Source organism: Bos grunniens, chromosome 18 (assembly GCF_055505025.1).
Source record: "Bos grunniens cultivar Pamir isolate PY7600 chromosome 18, Bosgru_T2T1.0, whole genome shotgun sequence".
NCBI classification, from domain to species: Eukaryota; Metazoa; Chordata; class Mammalia; order Artiodactyla; family Bovidae; genus Bos; species Bos grunniens.
Genome location: NC_141182.1, coordinates 50533621 through 50558012, shown reverse-complemented (window position 1 = coordinate 50558012; position 24392 = coordinate 50533621). Strand labels below are relative to the sequence as shown.

General features: G+C 49.3%; 2 protein-coding genes across 8 annotated transcripts in view; both read right to left on the bottom strand.

Annotated features, from left to right (window-relative positions):
- Positions 1–988, bottom strand: part of HNRNPUL1 (heterogeneous nuclear ribonucleoprotein U like 1) — a 35160-nt gene extending 34172 nt beyond the window's left edge. Inside the window, exon 1 of the mRNA XM_086352647.1 lies at positions 958–988. The gene's annotated coding sequence lies outside the window, so the exon portion shown is untranslated. The remainder of the gene's footprint in view (positions 1–957) is intronic.
- Positions 989–2405: 1417 nt separating this feature from the next.
- Positions 2406–24392, bottom strand: part of AXL (AXL receptor tyrosine kinase) — a 35597-nt gene continuing 13610 nt past the window's right edge. For 3 of the 7 annotated variants that reach the window (XM_086352654.1, XM_086352649.1, XM_086352652.1), the window contains 14 exons: positions 23092–23302; positions 22656–22795; positions 21204–21354; positions 20967–20993; positions 18374–18506; positions 17983–18074; positions 14197–14292; positions 13934–14011; positions 12039–12131; positions 11521–11642; positions 10461–10570; positions 7458–7617; positions 6808–6944; positions 2406–4255 (listed from right to left, as the gene is read on the bottom strand). In XM_086352654.1, coding sequence (XP_086208780.1) covers positions 3904–4255; positions 6808–6944; positions 7458–7617; positions 10461–10570; positions 11521–11642; positions 12039–12131; positions 13934–14011; positions 14197–14292; positions 17983–18074; positions 18374–18506; positions 20967–20993; positions 21204–21354; positions 22656–22795; positions 23092–23302 — 1902 coding nt within the window. In that variant the 3' untranslated portion in view covers positions 2406–3903. Of the gene's footprint in view, positions 4256–6807; positions 6945–7457; positions 7618–10460; positions 10571–11520; positions 11893–12038; positions 12132–13933; positions 14012–14196; positions 14293–17982; positions 18075–18373; positions 18507–20966; positions 20994–21203; positions 21355–22655; positions 22796–23091; positions 23303–24392 lie in introns of all 7 variants that reach the window. The other 4 variants (XM_086352650.1, XM_086352653.1, XR_015146031.1 and 1 more) reach the window with 3 other exon arrangements.

Genomic DNA, 24392 nt, shown 5'->3' with positions numbered 1-24392 from the left:
CCGGAAAGAGATGAATTCACTAAGGACCTGCCCCTTGCCGTTAGGGCGGTTTCAAAACAATCTGTCCACCAATCTCAGTTACTGACTTATCTCACTAAAGCTAGTATAGTTGCATCGTTTTAGGAAAACCTAAACAGATTGGCCATTCTGGTTACGGACGGCCTTACAAATTTCGCTGTAGAGGAAGTATATGAAATCGAGATTAAGTAGATAAATTATTCTTAATCTGGAAGAAACTCAGTTGCCTGTAAGAAAAGCAACCCTTTGACTTCAGAGTCCTGAAGGTTTGAAAATAAAAGCTAGACTAACAGCGGGAGAAAAGTTATAATGGGGAATCGCACCCTCTTCTCTTTGATAGTACATTTCATCGAGCGCCTCCTTCCACGATCGTAGCTGAGCTGTCTTTATGGTTGGTATCTTACGTGAATGGACGCTCTGCACGCGATCATAGAGCCTTTCCCTCTGGAAAGACCTCAAGTTCAGGGGTCTGTACCCAAATCCTCTATAAATTACTGTTCGGTAGATCCGCCTGTTTGGCGTCAATATGATAAACTCAAACACACAGGTCCGTAGTTAAGGCTCTGTTAAACGTCACAGTTTTACAATGTCTAACCCTGTCGCCTAACTCAAAAGACACAAAACTTCTGGAAGGTACACTATCGAGATACGCAATGCAAATGCCCGCTGCCCACGGAGCCATATCTAAAACCCACGAAAGCCATACACAACCTCTACTTAGACAAAGGCGCACACACAACATAGATAAACAAATGGCGTGTGTAGGATCAGATGCATCCATTCAGGGGATAGTACACCAAACTGCGATGTAGGTGTGCCCATTAAGGTTGGCACAGCAGGCAGCATCAAATGATATAGACACAGGACAGTTACACTACAAGCTTACACCACGGCAACCTAGACACACAGCACCCACTCAGAAGCGGGACAGACACTCACGTGGGCCCGTAGGTTCCAGTCCAGACACCCCGCCCCTCGCCCACGTCCGACTTCCTCTCTCCTCCCAGCTTCCCACAATGATTTGTTCTAAAAAAGTTTGTGGCCCGGATTGAACTGTTTTTCATTCTCAGGACCTACCACTGAGGGGCGTCCGGGCGCTGCCAAGGGTTCCTCCGTCTGCTGCTAGACACACCCAGGAACTTAGCCTGCGATTCGTGAAAAACACCGTGGTCTTGTCTTGGCAGGAATCCCTTTGTGGGCCCGTGGTTATCGGAGGTACTCTGTGCTTGTGTTTTCTATGTGACTCTGAACGTTTGGGTCTGTGAGTCCCCTTTAAGTACTCTGTGTCTGTGTGTGTGTGCTCAGTCATGTCCAACTCTTTGCCACCCCATGGACTGTAGCCTCCCACGCTCCTTCTGTACATGGCATTCTTCAGGCAAGAATACTGGACTGGGTTGCATTTCCTTATCCAAGAGATCTTTCCGACCCAGGGATCGAACTCGCATCTCTTGCTCCTCCTGCATTGGCAGGCAATTCTTTACCACTGTGCCATCTGGGAAGCCCCCTCAGTTCAGTGCTCAATCGTGCCCGACTCTTTGCGACCCCATGAATCGCAGCACTCCAGGCCTCCCTGTGTCCATCACCAACTCCCGGAGTTCACTCAGACTCACGTCCATCGAGTTGGTGATGCCATCCAGCCATCTCATCCTCTATTCTCCCCTTCTCCTCCTGCCCCCAATCCCTCCCAGCATCAGAGTCTTTTCCAATGAGTCAACTCTTCACATGAGGTGGCCAAACTACTGGAGTTTTCAGCTTTAGCATCATTCCTTCCAAAGAAATCCCAGGGCTGATCTCCTTCAGAATGGACTGGTTGGATCTCCTTGCAGTCCAAGGGACTCTCAAGAGTCTTCTCCAACACCACAGTTCAAAAGCATCAATTCTTCAGCGCTCAGCTTTCTTCACAGTCCAACTTTCACATCCATACATGACCACAGGAAAAACCATAGGTACTCTATATGTCTGAGTATTTGTGTCTGTATCTGTTTTACTCTAGTTACTCAAGTTTCTTCTTATTCTTGGTTGACCACCTGCCAGTGCATATTTGTAAACATGTTTGTGTAATTTTGTGTTTCTCTGTCTGAATTTGTGTCTCTGTATTTGTGACCAAGAATCCTTGAGTTTGTCCGTTAATTAAGGAGTCTGTTACTTTGGAAAATAGAGAGGATCTCTGTGTGACCTTGTGAATATCTATGTGCTTATTTTCGTCGAGTCTGGCAAGTCCGCTTTTCTTTGTTTGCCTGTCCTTTTGTCTTTGTATCTGTTCACATCTACCCTCTTTAGTGAGGGGAGTACTCCAAGACCCCCACCAAACCCTCCTTTTTACAGAAGCTGAGTTGCCTGGGAAAAGGGCCATATGACAGCCAAGTGGAGACAAGAGGAGACAGAAGCATGGTTACAAAGTTTTATGTGATCTGAGCCCCACTGGAGGTGCCAGGGTTCACACTCTGTTCAGGAGGCATAAAGGACTGGCTCAGGGGGGCAATATGGCCCCCAAAAGAGGGATATTGTCCTCTGGGGAAAGGAGGCGTCTTTATTGCATTGCACAGGTTTGAGGGGGCACGCCCCCACATGAAAGGAAGAGGAAGCAGAGGTGGCTAAGAAGGGAAGGGTCACACAGGATAAAACTATAAGGTTAAAACCTCAGAATTTTACTTTGGAATTCTAGACCTTCAGAATCTTATAACATGTGAATCTTGGAACCCAGAATCGTAAAACTTAGAACCATGAATTCCTAGACCCTTAACTAAAATCCTGTAAAGAGAAGATGCAGCATAGAACTTAAAGGTGTCCGAAATTAAAAATGATTAGAACTTTGGCATCCAGTTTGTCACCACTAACCGTGGAATATCTATACCATAGATGCTGAGGATCCAGAATCTTGGACCAATAGGATCTAGAATGCCTTGGAACACAGAACAGAACAACATTAGAATCTTAGAGTTTAATAATCTAGAATCTTGAAGCATATGATCTGGAATCTTAGACACAGAGACTCTAGGTTCTTAGACTAAGCCTTAGAACATCACATCTTAGAACATTAGACCTTAGAACCTCCATCTTTAGACTATTAGAACTTTTGAATTGCAGATGCTAGCATTTTAGATCTTTAGGATCCACAGTCTCATAACAAGGGTTTCAAGGATCATAAAGCCTTAGACTCTGTCACTGACCATCATTAGAATCTTAGAACTTGAGAAGATCAAATCTTGTGGCTTATGATCTGGAGTCTTAAAACCAGAAAAGTTATACTCTAAGAGGCCCAGAACTTCAAATTTTAGAACATAAGGCCTTAGAACCTCCATGTCTAGAACTGTAGGATTTTTAGAATTGTAGGATCTAGTATCTTACACCCTCAGGACTTAAAACCCTAGAAAAATAAAAATCTAAAATCACAGAGCCTTAGATTCTAGAAATAGAATCTTAGAGCTTTGTAACCTAAAATTTCATGGGCTTTATGAAGAATCTCAGAACCAGAAAAATCTAGAGCCACAGCATCTCAGAGCCTTAGAATGTAGGCCTTAGAACTTCCATGTCTAGAACCTTAGCACTTTAGAATTAGAGACTGGAATTCAAAGTCTTTAGACTCAAAGATTCAGCTCTGAAACTTAGACCCTGTGAATCTAGACTCTTTAAACCTTAGAATCTAGAATCTTGGAATGTTAAACCTGGGAGGGCCCTCAGGGATTTCAGTCTAATCCCTTTCTTTTACGCATGGGGACACTAAGGTGTGGAAAAGGGAGAGGATCTGTCTGGGATGGAAGTGGAACAGGTAGGAAGAGAGGGCTATGGTTGGGGGTAAGGTCTGGAGTGGGAAAGTAGGGGGCCGTCCCCCAGTGGCAGTGCCTAGCTTGGGTCCTGAGAGGAAGTCCCAGGTGGAGGGTGGTCTCAGGCGCCGTCCTCCTGCCCCGGGGGTGCTGGGGAGCTCCTTTCAGCAGGCAGGATGGGGCCAGGGGCTGTAGAAGGGCAGAGGACATAGCGGCCGGCAGGATGGACTTCAGCGGCGGTGAGGCAGCTGCAGGAATCCTTAGGGTCAGGCTGAGCTGGGGGGTCCGCTCCTCCAGCAGCTCCAAGTGGTTCAGAATGACCTCCACCCTCATCCATGTTGACATAGAGGATTTCGTCTGGCTCCTGAGCAGGGGGCAGGGCCTTCAGCGTATTCTCCAGGTCTTCCCGCAGCTCTGCAAAACTCGGCCGGTCCCGGGGGTTTAGCTCCCAGCACCGGGACATCAGGGCGTACCTAGGGCAGCAGAATGAAGGGTGGGACACTCAGCAGGGGCTCAGACAGGGAGCCTCCTGGGAGCTTGGGGGCATTTTAGGACACTCGGGACTGAGGGCATTTCATGGGAGTGGAGGGAACTGTAGCAGTTTCGAGGGGGGCACCTGTGGGGATTTGGGAATTAGCAAGAGTTTCTAAGGGGAGTCCTGGAACAGACACTCAGGAGCTGGAAGATGTCTTGGGGAATCTTTCTAGGTGTGGGGTAATGTTATGGTGAGGTTTTGTTAGAGCAAAGCTTCCCAATATGGCTTCTCAGGACAGACTCTAGCATCAAAGCTTTGCAAGCTGTGTTGGTTTAAAATACGAACTCAGGACTTCCCTGGTGATCCAGTGGTTAAGAATCTGCCTGCCAATGGAGGAGACACAAGTTCTGTCTCTAGCCCAGGAAGATTCCACATGCCACGGGGCAACTAAGCCCACATACCACAACCACTGAAGCCCACATGACCTAGAGCCCGTGCTATGCAGCTGCAACTAGAGAATAGCGCCTGCTCTCTGCAACTAGAGGAAGCGCTCACACAGCAGTGGAGACCCAGTGCAGCCAAAAAAAAATTTTATATATACATATATATATATATATATATATATACACACTCAAATTCTTTGACATTCCTCCCTTCAAAAGATAGAGCACTGCATTCTGACTTGGTACCAATGATAGTGTGTGTGAGACTTCTTTTTTTTCTTTTTTTTTTTTGCCATACCACGTGGCATAGGAAACTATTGAACACATGCCTCCTGGAAGTGCAGAGTCATAACCCCCAGACTCTTAGGGAAGTTCCATGGTGTATGTGACTTCTGAGACTAGGTTGAAAAGGTATTGTGGATTCCTCCTTGTTCTTTTTGTTGGGATGCTCATCTGGGGGAAGCCAGCTGCCATGTCATGAGGACACTCAAGCAGCACTGTGGAGGGTTCCATGTGGCAAGGAACTAAGGCCTCCCGCAACAGCTATGTGAGTGAGCCAGCTTCCAGTCCCAACCTTCAGATGACTGTAGCCCCCCTGATATCTTAACTGTAACCTCACTGAAACCCTGATTCAGAATCAGCCTGCCAAGCTGTTCCCAAACCCCTGACATTCAGAAACCATGTGAAGTAATAAAAGGCTTGTTGTTTTAAGCTACTGGATTTTGGGGATATAGATAACTAAAACACCAGCTATGCAGCCTTTGGCAAATGATCTTCCCTTGATGTGGGTCTCTGGTACATCATTTACCCAGGGGAATACTAATGGTACCTTGAGTGCCTGCGTGCTCAGTTGCTCAGCCAGGTCTGACTCTTAAACCTGATGCACTGTGGCTGGCCAGTCTCCTCTGTCCATGGAATTTTCCAGGCAAGAATACTGGAGTGGGTTGGTATTTCCTTCTCAAGGGGATCTTCCCGACCCAAGGATCGAACCCGTGTCTCCTGCACTGGCAGGAATGGTATTGTTTATCACTGTGCTAACTGGGAAGCCCTACTAATGGTGGCAACCCACGTCAAATGCCTGTAGTAAGGACCAAATGACTTCATTTCATGCAAAGCACCTGAAACCATGCCTTCTAGTAAGTTCTATGGAAATTTTCACTCTTCTTATTCCCCTCAGCTCTTGGAACACCCAAGGAGGACTTGGGGAGTCTGAAGCCCCAGGCTGTCTTCTCTTTAAACATCTTCTCATTTTAAACATCTTCTCTTTATCCCCCAAGTTCTCTTCTCTATGTATTTCATGGGATGGCAAAGTATGATAAGCACCACGCTAAAGGATTCTGAGAACATCTAAGGGGAGCCCTGAGAGTTTGGAGAAGTTCATTATAAGGGTTTGGAAGAGGGTTGTGGGTGTTGAAGAGCACATGGGGGAAGCATGGGTGCTCAGGAGTCTGGATGGAATTAGAATTCTTTGGGAATGGGAACTGCAGCCCACAGATACCTGGCAGGAGACTGATCCAGCCTAAATTTGGCACAGAGCAAAGGAAGAAAGGGCACCTTTTGTTCATTCATACCTCTCGGGCTTCTCATGTGGCATGAGTGGTAAAGAACCCGCCTGCCAACACAAGATATAGTAAGAGATGCGGGTTTGATCTCTGGGTGGGTTGGAAAGATCCCCTGGAGGAAGACGTGGCAACCTACTCATGCCTGGAGAATCCCATGGACAGAGGAGCCTGGCGGGCTACAGTCCATGGGGTCACCAAGCATCGGACACGACTGAAGCAACTTAGCACACCTCTCGAGCTAATAGTGGTTCTGAGGAGCATGGGTGAGGGGCAGATAGGTTCCTCAACAATCTGAGGGATTCTGTGCAGGTTTTTCTTTTTTGGGGGGGCCGTGCCAGGTGGCACATGGGATCCTAGTTCCCAGACCATGGGATCAAACCTGCGCCTCCTGCAGGGGGGAAGCTTGGAGTCCCAACCACTGGACCACCAGGGAAGTCCCTGTGCAGGTTTTAGAAGGTCTTGGATATGTCAGGGCCATGTGGGGTGCTCAGAGTTTGGTGATAGAATCCCATGACGTAGGGGAGGGGAATCCTGAGGGTCCTCACAGTCCGTCCAGACAGTCCACGGGCTGCTTCAGGCGGTTTCCCTGGCGCAGGTAGTCATAAATCTCACTGTTCTCCACTCCTGGATATGGGGTTTGCCCTCGCGTGGCAATCTCCCACATCGTCACCCCAAAGGACCACTGTCAGGGGACAGAAGGGAGAAAATTAGAGGGTCTCTCCTGCACAAAGACGCCCTCACCCAACACACAGATACACCCACACTTACATGTACACAGATGTCTTTGTGGGTGCATCAGAGCTAGTCACAGAAACACTCTGGTGCACGTACACACTTACAGAGGCAATTTGTGTGCACACCTAGACCTGCTCACCCATGCACACACTTACACACTCCATGGACACGTGGTCTAGGGTCACCCTCCACACCCTAGCTGTACACGTGTATACACTTGCCACTGCCTCTCCCAACCTAAGCTGTCTGCACAGTCCATGTAGCAACCTGTCACCATGCACACATAGCCATGTGCACACCCCCCCCCCAGCATGTCCACACCACCGTTCACAGACGCCCACCACACACGGTCCATGTGGACAGGCCCCTGCTCAGGGAAGCCCTCGTGTCCCCAGGAGTCTGGGTCGGTGTGGGATGATCGGGCCACGCCCTCCCCCTACTCCTGCCGAGGTACACGTACTACATCGCTCTTGCTGGTATAGACACGGTCTGCCAGGCTCTCGATGGCAATCCACTTGACCGGCATCTTGGCGATGCGTCCCTGACGGTAGTAGTCCCCGTTGTAGATCTTCTTGGAGAGCCCAAAGTCAGCCACACACACCGACATGTTCTCATTCAGCCTGCCCAGATTGGGGGAGAGGAATGGGGTCACAGCATTGCCCCCTCCACCAGGAAGCCTGCCCTCACTCTCAGACATGTCTCTGTCTCCTGCCCTGGCTGTCCTGCTTCGGGGTGAAGATCGGTCAGCCCCCAAACCTGGGAGGGAACTATGTTACTTCTTATACCCTCTGTGAAAGGTGGGTCTGAAAAGGGCTGCTAGGGGGCCTTCCCAGCTCTGGCTTTTTGCCAGATTCTAAGGTCCTTCCCAGGCTCCTTAGGTTGGATTCTCTGATATTTAAAAAAAAAATTTAAATAGTTATTTGACTTCACTGGGCCTTAGTTGCTGCACTCAAGATCTTCACTGAGGCATGCGGGATCTAGTTCCCTGACCAGGGATCAAACCCAGTGCCCCTGCATTGGGAGAATGGAATCTTAGCTACTGCACCACCAGGGGAGTCCATTTAAAAAAATTTTTTTGACGTATACTGTATGTATACAAAAACATGCACAAATCTTAAGTGGAGAGCTCACTGGATTTTCACAAACACACCTATGTAACTAGAACCAAGATTAAGAAAGAGGATATCATGCGGCAGCTGTGCAATGGAATACCACACAGCAAAGAACAAGAACTACAGATACGTCCGAGAACATGGACTGATCTCAAAAACTTCACGCTGAGCAAGAGATGCCAGACACAGAGGAGTCAAAATTGCAATTCCATTTACATGACGTTTAAGAACAGGTGACAGAAGTACAGAATAGTTGTTATCCCTTGAGGGCAGTGGCTGGGAAGGGCAGGAGAGAGCCTGCGAAGGGCCAAGAAATGTTCTTTATCTTGATTTAGTGGTGGTTGTTTCCATGGGTCTGTGTGCACGCTCAGTTGTGTCCAACTCTTTGCAGCCCCATGGACTGTAGCCTACCAGGCTCCTCTGTCAATGGGATTTCCCAGGCAACAATCCTGGGTTGCTATTTCCTCCTCCAGGGGGATCTTCCCAACCTGGGGATTGAACCTGAGTCTCCTGCATCGGCAGGTAGATTCTTGACCACTGGGTCACCTGGGAAGCCCTTCCATGTGTCTATAAATATGTAAACATTCATTGAACTGCAGGCATAAAATGTGTATATTTTAGTGTATGTAGAATAAACATCAATTTTTTTTAACAAGAAAGAAAGATTACCAGACCTTCCTTCCTAGGGTATAATTACCCCTTGTAGGGTGCCTGAGATCTTCACTTCTAACAGTGTGGATTACTTGTGTTTGTTTTTGCGCTTTATATACATATAAAATTTGAATATGGATTGGATAGGAGACTGTGTTATGGAATTATTGTTAATCTTCTTAGGTCTGAAAACAGAATTGTGATTGTTTACGCTTAAGTCCTTATTCTAGGAGACACTTCTTGAAGATTTAGGGGTGGAATGTCACCATCTTGGCAACTTACTTTCAAATGGTTGAGGGGAGACAGAGACAGAAAAGAGAGGAGAAACGTGGCAAAATCTCAACAAGGAGGAGATATGGGTGTTCGTGGCACAATGTTTTCAACTTTTCTGTAGATTTGGAATTTTTTCAAAATAAAAATTGGGAGTGGGGTATTCCCTGGTCCAGTCATTAAGACTCTGCACTTCTGCTTCAGGGGGCACTGGTGCAATCCCTGGTTGGGGAACTAATATCCTGCATGCTGTGTAGTGGGGCAGGAAAAAAAAGAAAATTATACAGTTTTGCTGAAATAAGCTGGATAATACCTAAATGAATTGGAAAGCTATGCCATAATCATGGATTAGAAGACCCCAAAATGTATAAAAGGCAATTCTCCTCAAACTGACATGTGCATTCCATGGAAGGTAATCAAAACCATTTGTGAACATTTGCATGTCTTACTGAAGATTCTCTGATTCTCCAACCCCAACTTCTTTTTAAATATTTTTAAGAATATTTATTCTTTGGCGGTGCTGGGTCTCAGTTGTGGCATGCAGGATCTTTGAGTTGGGGCATGTGAACTCTTAGTGGGTCAAGCCCAGGCCCCTTGCATTGGGAGTGTGAAGTCCTAGCCACTGGACCACCAGGAAAGTCCTCTCCAGCTCCAATATATGAGTCCAACATTGTAATGAGACTAATATTCTAAGCTTATGTGTCACACACACACACATAGCCCTTAGACCAGGTTCTGGGCTATTTTTTGCTTATCCCTTGGAGAGGAAATCAACCCTGAATATTCATTGGGAGGACTGATGCTAAAGCTGAAACGCCAATACTTTGGTCACCTGAGGCGAAGAGCTGACTCATTGGAAAAGACTCTGATGCTGGGAAAGACTGAAAGCAAGAGAAGGAGGCGACAGAGGATGAGATGGTTGGATGGTGTCACCGACTCAAAGGACATGAGTTCGAACAAACTCTGGGAGATAGTGAAGGACAGGGAAGCCTGGCATGCTGCAGTCCACGGAGTTTCAAAGAGTGGGACATGACTGAGTGAGCAACTGAGCAGCAACAACTTAGCAGGGGGCGTGGTCTCTTTATCCAGTGTGGCCACTGCCCAAGTGTAGCCCCAGGCAAGACACTCAGCTTGGAGGGGGACAAAGATGAAGCTTAAATGTCACCACCCTCTTGGGTTTCCTCTGCCCTTTTGCTCACATCCTTCTACCTACTGAGCCTGCCCCCTCTCCTGTTCTCTGTACATTCCAGCACATGCGGGATCTCAGTTCAGAAAGCTGGCCCCAACCTCCCTGCTCATCTCTCTCTTCCACTCCTGAGCTCTGACTTGCTTGAGGGGTGTGTGTGTGTGTGGCACCTTCTTCCATCCTGGGAAGGAGGGTGGGGGTGGGTCCCTGAAGAAGGGGGATTCCTGGAAGGCTGGGCACTCACATGCAATTCCTAGCAGCCAGGTCCCGGTGTATGAATCTCTTGGTACTCAGATACTCCATGCCACTGGCAATATCTGCCATGAACTTCACCAGCATCTGGGTGGGCAGGAACTGGGCGGGGGTGGGCAGGACACGACGGGGTAGAGATCAGCGGAGTCCCAGAAATCCATCCCTCTGCCCTACTAGCTCTGCCCTGTGATGCTTTCCCATGCCTCTGAGACTCAAACTCCACCCCTTTCCATATCAGCCCTTTGTCACCCCCTCCTATCTTCCTCTCCTGTCTTGATCTCCCATTGTGCTTGCCCTTGACATACGCTCCAGCAGGGAACCCCCCTTTCTGGTCTTTCAACAAGCCATGCTTGTTTCCACCTCTGAGCCTTTGCACATTCTGTGCCCTCTGCTGGGACCACTTCCTCCCAGATCGCCCACTTCCCACCAGTTAGCTCCTCTTTGGATCTCCTCCTAAGACCTTCCCTGTTCACTCAAACGAACTGCCTGGCCTCCCTGTCACTCATCCTGCTCTATTTCCTTCCTGGCACTTAAAAATTATCATGCTTATTCATTTGTTAACTTGTTTATTGCCTGGTCCCCCACCTCTGGCAGACAGCTCCTCCACGAAAACAAGCTCTTGGTCCCCATCACCTTCCTAGTGGCTGAGCAGCGCTAGGTACCTAATGCGTGCGTGTGTACTTAGTCGCTCAGTCATGTCTGACTCTTTGCGACCCCATAGACTGTAGCCCACCAGGCTCCTCTGGCCATAGATTGCACAGGGAAGAATACTGGAGTGGGTTGCCATTTTCTTCTCCAGGGAATCTTCCCAACCCAGGGATGGAACCCACATCTCCTGCACTGGCAGGCGGATTCTTTACCACTGAACCACCTGGGAAGCCCTTCCATGGGTCTATACACAAGAAAACATTCACCGAACTGCGTGCAACAAATGTGCATATTTTAGTGTACGCAGAATAGACATCAATTTTTTCAAATAAGAAAGAAAGATTACCGGGTACCTAGTAGGTGCTCATTTAACACTTGTGGTCCAGATAATAAAATGCCCTCACCACTGGCTGGTCCCCGAGCCGGGAATAGAGAAGGAAACTGTGTAGGTCTCCGTGTTTCATGAAGGGTAAGATGACCACGGGCGCCGGGAAGCCTTCTCGTTCAGAACCCTGGAAACAAACGCCTGAGTCCCGCCCCCCCCAGGCAGTCTCGTCACTGGAGGTGGGCAGAAGGGGACGCCACCCCCACTCCCACCTCTGTTTCTCCCCCCTCCCTCTCAGATCTGGCCTCCAAACTGTTGGGGAGCGGGGGGTGGTGGTGGCAGGGACCATGCGTCAGAGAAGCCATGTCCAGCACTGGTTCCCAGGGATGTTTCTCCAGCCCTCCTGGGGACCTCAGCTATTTCTGGGAAAGGTCAGAGGTCACATTCCGAGCTGAGGGAGAGAGGAAGGGGGGAGCCTGCTCATTCTGGGAGGGGGGGGCGGAGGAAGCCTGGGGGTTTGATCTTCCCAGTGCCTGAGGGAGGGTTCTTCCCTCTGGTGCAGCCTGCATGGGGCCACCAAATCTGCCCCTCCCTCACCAATGAGCCTCATGACGTTGGGGTGGTCGAATTCCTTCATGCAGACGGCTTCACTCAGGAAATCCTCCAGCTCCGACCTTGTGCAGATGGCAACTGGGAGGAGAGAGGAAGGTGGAGGAGGCGGAGGGAGGACTCTTTTCCTCCTCCTCCTTATTACCATCATCATCTTCTCCTTCATCAAGCGTGACTAGTAAGTACCAGGGGCTGTACTCAGCGCTTCGCGTATTAACCCATTTAACCCTCTGAGGAGCTTCTATTTCCCCATTTTAAAGATGGAGAAGGGAGCTACAGAAGGATGAGCTGGTTGAATGGCATCACTGTCTCGACATGAGCTTGAGCAAACTCAAGATAATGAAGGACAGCGAAGCCTGGTGTGCTGCAGTTCATGAGGTCACAAAGAGTCTGACACAATTTAGTGACTGAACAACAAGAAGGATGGAAAGACAAGGCACAGAATGTTTAAGAAACGTGCCACAGCTTGCAAGAGGAACAGGCAGAGTTCAAACCCAGGCAGGCTGGCTCAGGGGTCCATGTGTGGGCTCTGTGCTAGGCTGCTTCCTAGCACACTCCCAGCAGCCCTAGGATGTAGATGGTTGTCCCTGTTTTACAACTCAGGACACTGGCTCAGAGAGGCAAAGTGACTTGCCCAGCGTCACACAGCTGGGATTCAAACCCAGGTCAGGAACATAACCCAGTATTCAGAAGGCAGTCAATAATGAATGAATGAATGAGTGATGACTCCATAACCCAAGATTTTTAGCCCTTGTGATTCTGAAATGATCATTCCTCCCTCCAGCATGACCCTCTAAGCTTCATCCCTATGTGGAAAAGCTTGACCCTGGCCTTTCTGTGCTGTGTGAGCTCAGACTGGACTGGCTCTCACCCTCTCTGCTGATGTAGATAACATGGTTTTAGTCCACATTAACTGTGTGTACTATGTGCCAAGCCCAGCATTAAGTGCTTTGACATATAATACCCTAGGAGGTAGGAACACTATGATACTTTTTTCCGGGTGAGGAATGGTAGGCTCAGAGAGGGGTAGTCACTTACTTGAGATCATAGTGAAAGTGTTAGTTGCTCAGTCATGTCTGACTCTTTGCCACCCCATGGACTGTAGTCCACCACGCTCCTCTGTCCATGGGATTCTCCAGGCAAGAATACTGGAGTGGGTTGCCATTCCCTGCTCCAGGGGATCTTCTCAACCCAGGGATTGAACCTGGGTCTCCTGTATTGCAGGCGGATTCTTTATCATCTGAGCCACCAGCTAGTAAATGATGAAGCCAGGTGTGCCTCATTCTGGACCATCTCATGCTCTGCTATGTATCACATGGGGCTGGCCCCTGAAAACTACATTGCCCAGGCTCCCTTTCCTGCTGTTTCCTGTTGGAACCCGCCAACGGGAAGCACTGATGGGAGACTGGCAGGTGGGTGAGAGGAGGAGAGAAATCAGGGCGTTTCACCCTCTCTCTTTCCGCTTCCAGTATTGCCTTGGTGGTGGCTGTGTCTCCTTTGTGTTTCAAGCTCCCACAAGGTAGCCCCTAACTCTGTGATGCCTCAATCCCATCAGCGGGCCCTGGCTGTGAGCTCTGGTAACTCCGCGTCCTCTCTCTGCCCCTTCCGGCCACTTGCTGCTGCTAATCTCTAGGTTGTCTTAAGTGCACCCTGCTGTTCCTTCAGTTTTCCCTGCACCTTTGTAGTAATCTCCCCGTATTGAGTTCCTTCTGTTGAAGGACCTGGCAGGAACTTAATTTCTTGTCTGGAAACACTGAAGTTCTAGGGTTGGGCTAAATTGCTGTCACCTTTCCTGTTCTTCTACCTCCTTAGGGGCACAGGGGAGGGGCCAGAGGTTAAGGGATGGGGATCCCACATGGGTGCACACGTATGTACATACTCACTCTTCATGGTCTTCACAGCCACCTTGAGGACGGAGTCGTCCTGGTTGAGCTGGCCTTCCATCACAGCTCCGAACTCTCCTGTGGGGGACCAGAGAGAGACTTTGACATGCGTGGGGGGCACCACCCCCCCAGTTGACTTCAGGGGGGACGCTGTAGGAACTGCATTTCCTGTGGTTGGGTAGGGGTGGGGAGATGAAGGACTGCATGGCTCAGGGAGATGTGTGTGTGTGTGTGTGTGTGTGTGTGAGGTGGGGAGCACTCACCCTCTCCCAGGGTCTTCCCCAGAGCCACCTTATGCCGGTCCACCATCACATCCCGCAGTTTCTCCTTCAGCTCTTCGCTGATGCCAAGGCTGTTCACTGCATGGGGGGTGGGAGCAGAGCTGACATCCAGGCAGCGCCTCCAATAAGGATACAGGCGTGCCTCATTTTACCGCACTTTGCAGATATTGTGTTTTTTATGCACTGAAGGTCTGTGGCAATCTTGTATCAAGCAAATCTATCGCTACCATTTTTCCAATTTGCTTTGTGTCTCTTGTGTTATATTTTGGTAATTCTTGCAATATTTCAAACCTTTTCATTATTATTGTATTTGTTATGATGATGTGTGATCTTTGATGTTAGTGCTATAAGTCCCTGAAGGCTCAGATGGTGGTTGGCATTTTTTAAAGCAATAAAGCAATTTAAGATTAAGGTATGTAGGGACTTGCCCCAGTAGTTCAGTGCTTAAACCTCCAAATTCCCACTGCAAGGGGCAAGGGTTTGATCCCTGGCTGAGGAACTAAGATCCCACTTGCCATGATGTGGCCAAATTTAAAAAATAAATAGATAAAATTAAGGTATCTAAATTGTTTTTAAAGATATAATGCTGTTGCATACTTAGTACACTACAGTGCAGTGTAAACACAACTTTTTTGTTTTTGTTTTTATGTTTCTGTTTGTTTATTTTGGCCCCACTGCATGGCATGTAGGATCTTAAGTGGGACCTGGGCCCCTGCAGAGGAAGCATGGAGTCTTAACCACTGGACTGCCAGGGAAGTCCTACACATAACTTTTATATGCACCGAGAAACCCCAAAATGCACGTGACTCACTTTATTGCATTATACACTTTATTGTGTTGGTCTGGAATCAAATGTGCAGTGTCTCCCAGGTATGCCTGTGTATTGTTGTTTATCATTGTTTAGTCACTAAAGTCGTGTCCAACTCTTTGCAATCCCAAGGACTGTAGCCTGCCAGACTCCTCTGTCCATGGGATTCTCCAGGCAAGAATACTGGAGTGGGTTGTCATTTCCTTCTCCAGGGGATCTTCCTGACCCAGGGATCCAACCCACATCTCCTGCATTGGCAGGCGGGTTCTTTACCATGAGCCTCCAGGGAAGCCCCATGCCTGTATACCCATTGTTAAAATACTGAAATAACTCTGCATTCATTCAGGATTAGCTACTGCCCTGAGCACTCCCAACTCCCACTTTTCCTTTAGACCCCCCAGATCTTCCCCCAGAGCAGTAACTAAAGGGTTAGAGCCTGGCACGTAATCTTGCAGTAGTGGCACCTTGATTGGTTAACACCCTGCCATACCAGTTGTCCAAAATTTTTCTTAACTTTTCATTAAAGTATATCCTGCAAAAATCATAAGTGAGCAGCTCAATGGATTTTCATGAACCAAACACAACAGTGTGTGTCTAACACCCATGTCAAGAATAGACTATGACCTGTCCTTTCGGGGGTGGCCACTTTCCTGACTTTTCTTAACACAGATTAGTCTTTCCTGTTTGGGGATGTTATAAACATGGAATCACATACTATGTTCTCTTTAGTGTCCGGCTTCTTTCACTTAACAGGACATCTCTGAAATAATTGTAATGCAGTTGTTGTGTGTTGTTGTTGTTTAGTTGCTAAGTGCTGTCCAACTCTTTGCGACCCCTGGACTGTCGGCTGCCAGGCTCCTCCGTCCAAGGGATTTCCCAGGCAAGAATACTAGAGTGGGTTGCCATTTCCTCCTCCAGGGGATCTTTCTGACCCAGGGATGGAACTCATGTCTCCTGCATTGGTGGGCGGGTTCTTTACCACTGAGCCACCAGGGAAGCCCAGCTGCCGTGTGTAGTTGGGTTTATTCATTTTCACTGCTGCGTAGCAATTGTTCTCCAACTGATTGGCCCCAGGACCCTTTTACATTCTTAAAATTATTGAGACTTGAAAAAAGCTTTCTTTTACATGGGTTGTCTACACAGCAATATTTACTGTGTTCACAATGAAAACTGATATGATTTCCTTTTTTCATTTTTGGCCACACCACCAAGGATCTTATTAATGATTCCCCAACCAGGAATTGAACCCAAGCCCCCTGCAGTGGAATCTCAGGGTCTTCACCACTGGATCACCAGGGAAGTTCCCCAGACAAATTTTCAAAACACAAGAATATACAAGCACATCAGTCAACAGAAGGATGACATCATCACATATTTGGAAGCCTTTGGAAAACTCTGCGGAGCACTTGCAAGAGAAGGAGGGTGTGAAAGGGCAAATGACGTCTTGGTATTATTTTGAAAATAGTTTTGACCTCATGGACTCCCTGCAAAGGTCTTGGGGACCCCCAGGGACTTGGATCACACTTGGGGAACTGCTGCTGCATGTTATTTCCATTAAATTGCTGTGACCTCCTCACTTCCTCTTCCTTCTCCTTTGCAATAAATGTCTTTCCCAGCCCCTTCGGGTATCTCCCTGGGGCCCCCAGCAGTCTTCTCCCTGGGTGCTAACTCTAGAAGAGCCCTAACTCTGTCCCCCCTTTTTTTTTCTGGATCTGTTTTCCCAACTGGAGAGAAGAAGAAATTTGACTAGGTGGCTCCTGAAGTCCCTTCTTAGCTGGGGCCCTCCATAAATGCTATAATCCTCTAACACAGGGTCTATTATAGTGCTAAGATTCTATGATTTTTAAGATCCTAAGAGTCTATCAAGTGTTAGTTGCTCAATCATGTCTGACTCTTTGCAAGCCTATGGCCTGTAACCCTCCAGGCTCCTCTGCCCATGGGATTCTCCCAGCAAGAATACTGGAGTGGGTTGCCATTCCTTCTCCAGGGGATCTTCCTGACCCAGGGACTGAACCCGGGTCTCCTGCATTGCAGGTAGCTTCTTTACCATCTGAGCCACGAGGGGAGCCTTAGAGTCTATAGCACTGGATTATAATTTTTTAGGCCAATTATAAATTGCGTATCCTCTCGCACATCCTCTACTTCCAAGAGGCAGTTCAGAAGATGAACTTGAGAGTGGAACCGCCTGGGTGTGAACCCCAGCTCTCCAGCTTACAAACTGTGTGGGCTCCAGTAAGTTACTTAGCCACCTTGTGCCACAGCCTCCTCACTGGTAGCGGGGAGGATAATGTGCCTACCTCACCGGGTTGTCATGGGGATTAAATTAAGTGACATGTGTTGAAGCTTAGAACAGTACCTGTGGGACTTCCCTGGTGGCCCAGTGGTTAAGAATTCACCTTCCACTTCAGGGGACACAGGTTTGATCCCTGCTTCAGGAAGATCTCACATGCCTCAGGGCAGCTAAGGCCATGCGCTGCCACTACTGAAGCCTGTGCTCCCTAGAGCCTGTGCTCCGCAACAAGAGAAGCCACTGCAACAAGAAGCCCTCAGATCACAACTAGAGAGTGGCCCACACTCACCACAACTAGAGAAAGCCCGTGAGCAGCAATGAAGACCCAGTATAGCCAATAAATAAATACTTAATTTTTAAAAAGGAACAGCAGTAGTCACAGAGGAAGTGCTAGGGTTGGCTGTTATCCATTTATCGTCTTCATCATCATCATTATGTGGTTCTAAGAGCCTATGACTCAGAGTTTGGCCTTTCTAAAATTTACTATGTCTAAGATTCAATTATTCTAAAGTTGTGTGTGGTCCCATAGTCCTGCTGTTCTTAGGGTCTGTGGTGCTAATATTCCAAGGCCTTCAGAAACTTTTGGTTCACGCATCTGCAGAAGCCCAGCAGGCCCAACACTCGATACTTCTTATCCCAAACCCAGGCAGGAGGCATGGGGCTCACTTACAGGTGGCTTCAGTGGTCCTCCGACTGTAGGACTTGCGAACACGGTACCTGACCACCAGCTCACCCCTCTCCACGGTTGGTTCAAACACCTCTCTAGGGGGGAACAGAGAGGAGGTGAGGGCAGGGCAGAGTGACGTGGGACCCCCTCCACTTCCACCAGCAGTGGAAGCAAGCGCCATCCCAACCCCCAGACCTGCCAGCCCTCTCCTCCAGTGTCTGCTGAGAGCCTCTTGGGCTGCTGCCTTCTGCCTTCTATTCACTCCCCAGATGCTTGTCCTCATTCTGATTCTTGGTACTCTGTCCTCCTGTGCCAGCCTCCTCACGGTCTCCCCACCTCCAGCCTCTCTCCCCCAGTCCAGGTCAGCCTCCCGGCCCGCGTGGTCCCAACTTACCCATAACGGGTCTCCTTCTTCCGCCGATGGAAGAGGAACAGGGCCAGGATGAGGACACAGGCGGCGGCCACCACTGCTCCCAGCAGTACATACCACCAGGGCCACGAGAAGGCGGGGGCTGGGGGTTCACTCACTGTCAGGGGGTACGCAGGACAGGTCATGGTGGAGGTCTTGGTTCCTTGGGTCCCCAGGGGGGTGGTGTTGAAGGGAGGCAGGTGTAGGTTCATTGGGTGATGGACAGGGCTGGACGGGGCATGCGATGGACATGAAAGGAGTGGACGTTGGAGGAGGAGTGTGAGGGGATGTCCCTGGTGGTCCAGTGGTTAAGAATCCACCTTGCAATGCAGGGGATTTGGGTCTGATCCCTGATCAGGGAACTAAGGGGCTTTTCTGGTAGCTCAGTGGTAAAAAGAGTCCGCCTGCAATGCAGGAGGTGCAGGAGACGTGGGTTGGATCTCTGGGGTCAGGAAGATTCCCTGGAGGAGGGCATGGCAACCCACTCCAGTATTCTTGCCGGAAGAATCCCATGGACAGAGGAGTCTGGTGGGCTATGGTCCATAGGGTCACAAAGAGTTGGACATGACTGACACAAGTGAGCACACACACAGGCATAGGAAACTAAGATCCCACATGCCTAGGAGCAACTAAGCCCGCGTGCCACAACTACTGAGCCTAGGTGCTCTGGAGCCCATGTGTTGTAACTACAGAGTCCACGAGCCACAAGGAAAGATCCTGCATGATGCAACTAAGACCTGACGCAGCCAAATAAATAATTTTTTTTAAAAAGAGGAGTGTGAAACTCCTAGGATGAGTGTGGTGAGTGCAAAGTGGGATGGATACTTGGGGAGTGTGCAATGAGTGTGGAAGGAGTGTGGGATGGGAGTGAGAGAATGTGCGGGATGGGCTGTGAGAATGGAAGGAGGGCTGGAGGAGCATGGGAGGGCTGTAAGTAAATCTCAAGTGGGATACCTGTGTGTGATGTGTGTGATGATTATGCAAGGAGGGGGCACTTGGGTGTGGAAAACAGTTGAACAGGGAGAGAATGTGTGTACTGTGTACAAAGCATGTACAATGGATATGCAAGGAGTTGGAGGCTCCAGGGACCAATGGCCAAGGGACATTTTTGAGGAGTGTATGATGACTATGAAAGCGTGGTGTTTTTTTTTTTTGGCCACTCCTTGCAGCTTGTGGAATTTTAGTTTAGGGGTCGAACCTACGCCCTCAGCAGTGAAAGCACTGACTCCTCACCACTGGACTGCCAGGGAATTCCCTGGAAGAGCCTTCATAAAGCAAGGGATGAGAGTGAAATAAATGTGCAAAGGGGCATGGTGTGCAAAGGAGTGTGTAAACAGTGCCAGATGAGTATTTGAGGAATTGGGAGTATGTGAGGATTCAAGGAGTATTCAAGAAGTTTTAGATACAAGGTAGGGGCAGTGATTTGTAAGGATGTAACTTTGGTGTGAGAGGAGTGTGCAATGAGTGTGCAAAGGACGTGGGAGGGGAAGATGAGCATGAGATGAATGAAAAGGATATGCAAAAAGGTGGGAGTGAGTGTGTAAGGAGTGGAGGATGAGTGTGTGAGTGTACCAAGAGTCTGGTGTGGTATGTGCAGAAAGTGGGCATGGGTTAGGATTAGCTCGAGGTGAGGGAATACTGTGTAAGAAGTGTCTAGTGAGTGTGCAAGGAGAGTTGCAGAATGTGAGATCGTGTGTATTGAAAGTCTTTCAGTGCCTGCAATGTGGGATGCATGGTGAGTGTGCAAAAAGTATCAGTTTGTGAATGAGAAGTGTGAGTGTGCATTGGGTTTGGGAAGCCCATGAGAAGAATGAGGGGTTATAATGAGATGAATGTGAAAGGAGGGTGGGGTTAGTGTGGAAAGGTATGCAAAGAAGTGCAAGAAAACATGTAAGGAATATTTAAGGACAGTGGGTTGAGTTACAAGAGGTGGGGTGTAATAGTGCCAGGAGGGTACAATGGGTATAGGAGGAATATTTGCAGAAATATTTGAGGAAGATGAATATGAGGGGGATAACTCATCTCTCTGTCCCTCTACCTGTCTATTCATCTACCCACCCACCTATTTATCCATTCATCCATCACCCACCCATTCATTCACCCATCCACCATCCACCCATTCATTAATCTGTCTACCACCCACCCATTCATTCATCTGTCCACCACTCGGCCATGCATTCATTCATTGGTCTATCTACACATCCATTCATTCATTCATCCACCACCCACCCATTCATTCACTCATCCACCATCCACCCATTCATTCATCCGTCCACCACCCACCCACTCATTCATCTGTCCACCACTCAGCCACGCATTCATTCATTGGTCCATCTACACATCCATTCATTCATCAGTCCATCCATCCACCTATCCATCCACCATTCACGAAGTACCCACAACGCTCTGGGCCACTCCAGGCACTTCCATCAAGGACCACACAAAACTAAGAAGCAGAGGGTTAGAGTGATGAGTTTGAGGAACACGAAAGGGATGTGCAAAGAGAACGTGCAGTGATGGGGCCCTCGGTGGGCCTTGGGGGAAGGGAGAGCAGGAGAGGGGGTGTGAAAGCCCTTACCCAGCTGGTGGATTGGCTGTCCTTGTCCTGCGAGGAGAAAGGACGGAGGGAGGACATGCTCAGAGAGACTGGTAAGACACGGGAGAGAGGAAGTGGGGCTCTCAGGAGGGTTGCAGGTAGGAATGGAGCCTAGACTGGGGTAACGCCAAAAGGTACAAGGAGCAAGTCACGGGCATCTGGGATAGACGTGGCCCCTGTGGGTAGGCTGAGGGAGGCTGAGCACGGCTTTGCAGCTACCTGGGCGCCAGGGCTCCAGGGGCACAGGGAGGCTCCAGGGTCCGTCCCCAGCGGCGGTGTAGGCTGCCACGTACACCGTCAGGTTGGGCACAGACCCCTCCCCTCGCAGCTCCAGGGTCACCTCTCGCTTTAGCCCTACGTCCATCAGCACCTAGGATGTGCAAATAAGGCATCAGAGTAGAGCTCCAGCCCCAGCACTTAAGCCCTCACCCTCAGCCTCAACTCCCCATCTTTCTCAAAGCCCACTCCTCATCTCCAGCCCCTCACCCCCTACCTCTTTCTATCCTTCATCTCTCATCCCCCATCCTGTCCTCTCCTTTCCGTTCTCTATCCCTACACTCATTAAAATATCAGCTTCACCGGGTCCAGGACTTTGTCTTCTTCACTGCCATATACATCCGCAGGTCCTAGCTCAAGGAGGCGTGGAACACAGTACTGTTGTTGAAAGGACCGAATTCTCATCTTTGCCCCCTCATCCCTCCATCCGCTTCTAATTCCTCACTCTTTCTCCCATCTATCTCTCCATCCCAGGGTGCTGTTTGCTCAGATAGTACCTTCATATTAATTAGAAAGAGACACCCCTTCCTCAATGTGCTATGCAACTATCTGCTGTAAAACTGCCCTAGTAAATATGTCTACTGAAATGTTTTGTACATGATTCACAAGTTGCTGTTGTTCAGTTGCTCAGTTGTGCCCAACTCTTTGCGATCCCATGGACTGCGGCACACCAGGCTTCCATATCCTTCACTATCTCCTGTAGCTTGCTCAAACTCATGTCCATTGAGTCGGTGATGCCGTCCAACCATCTTATCCTCTGTTGTCCCCTTCTCCTCCTCCCTTTCATCTTTCCCAGCATCAGGGTCTTTTCTAATGAGTCGGCTCTTTGCATCAGGTGCCCAAAGTATTGGAACTTCAGCTTCAGCATCAGTCCTTCCAGTGAATATTCAGGGTTGATTTCCTTTAGGATTGACTGGTTTGATCTCCTTGCAGTCCAAAGAACTCTCAAGAGTCTTCTCCAACACCACAGTTCACAGATTCATAAATAGCCATCTCCTAACTCTCTCCTGGAGGCTTCCCAGGTAACTCAATGGTAAAGAATCACCTGCCAATGTAGGAGACGCAGGTTTGATCCCTGGGTTGGGAAGATCCCCTGGAGAAGGAAATGACAACCCACTCCAGTATTCTTGTCTGGAGAATCCCATGGACAGGGCGCCTGGCAGGTCCTTGGCTACCGTCCAGGGGTCGCAAAGAGTCAGACATGACTGAGCGACTGAGCATGCACACACGCAGCCCTCTCATGGTCCCCTTTAACCGCCCCAGAACGTGCTCTGCTAGCATGGGTGATCACATTCTACGCAACCTGCTCAACTGTCCTTGTCTGCCTTGTCATCTTCTCCTCCCCAGTCCTCTCCTCTACAGCCACTCCGCCCCAGCTCAGCCAGCAGCACCCACCTCGGGCGTATCCTGACCTCGATAGGCCAGTCGGTACCCTAACAGGGTGCCCTGCAGCGGCGCCCTTGGCTCCTGCCAACGCACAAGGGCTTGACTCCCATTCCGCATGGCGCTAACATTCTCAGGAGGGCCCAGGGGCACTGGAGGACAGGGAAAAGGGGAAGCTGGCATCCCCACCTCTTCCTGACCCCCTCCCCTCTTCCCAAGGAGTAGGGGCAGGGTGCAAAGGACAAGCACGCGGGCAAGTGGCACAGGTCTCCCATGAGCAGGAGCACAGAGATGAGGTCCGGGAGAGATGCCAGTTGGGGATGGGACAGGAGGGAGATTGAAGCCACGTGGGGTATACAGGTGAGAGGAGATGCTGGGGGTCATGCTGATGTATGCAAGGGTCAGCGGGGCAGTGAACGATGTCTCCCCGCCACCAGCCCCTTCTTACCTCCTTCTGGTGTCTCCACAGGAAGCCAGTGGGTCCAGGGTGAGGGGCCCTGGCTACTGACACAGGCCACCCGGAGGTGGTAAGGGGTGTGAGGATGGAGGCTGCCCAGCCGTAGTTGATGAGGAGGAACGGAGGCTTGTAAGGTGAGGGGCTCCTCTGGGGGGTCTGGCTCTCCCAGCCAGGTGCCCACCCTGTCATCTGACAGCACAGCCTGTTGAAGAGGGAGGGGGTGTTGAGGACAGGGTGGCCACACTCAAGGCGATCACACAACTCTCAATGGTAGTGATCCTGGTGTGATGACACAACTTTGCAAGGATGTGTGTGTGTGTGTGACGATTCCATGTTCATGCAACATGGGCACCTGGGTTTGCAAAGCGAGGCCACCCAGCTCTACAACGTGGCTCTGCCATCAGTTGCAAAAGCCACTTCTAACAAGACTTTCTCTCTCTGAGCCTCAGTTTCCTCATCTGGAAAATGGGGACTTAGAGGAGCAAATGCTTTCCAGGGCTGCTTAAAGGTTCAATGTAAGGGACTTCCTGGCAGTCCAGTGGTTAGGACTTTATGCTTCTACTGCAGGCACAGGTTTGATCCCTGGTCAGGGAGCTAAGATCCCGAATGCCATGTGGCATGGCCATACAAAAAAATTAAGTGTAGGACAGCTGGACGGTGCATGGCAGGTGGTCAGCATCAATAATAATGACATTCAACCACAGGCAAAAGCAATGTCCCACAATAGAAGTCAGAGGAAGGAATTCCTTGGTGGTCCAGTGGTTAGGACTCCGTGCTTTCACTGCTAAGGCCCCAGGTTCAATCCCTGGTTGGGGAACTAGGATCCCGCAAGCCTCCCATAGCTAAAAAATAAATCAGAAGAGTAGGCATCTCTGGGGAGCAGGGAACCTTCAACAGCTGGGAAGTGTCTGTATCTTGATTCAGAGGGTGGTCACATTGGTTAAACAATCTAGGTGTACACCAAAGATTATGAACATTATATATTTTAATTTAAAAAAATAGAAAAGGACTTCCAAAGTGCTCCAGTGGCTAAGACTCTGTGCTCCCAATGCAGGGGGCCCAGGTTCGATCCCGTCAGGGAACTAGATCCCACATGCTGCAACTAAGACCCAATGTAGCCAGAGAAATAATTTTCTTTTTTTAAAGCAAAGTCTTTTACAAACCTAAACTCATTTGACCCTCACTTTAGCTGTGCATTGTAAGTATGTACTGTCTTTACGCTCATTAAACAGATGAAGGCACTGAGGCTTGGAGAGACGGAATCACTGATCCGAGGACACTAGCTTGTCATT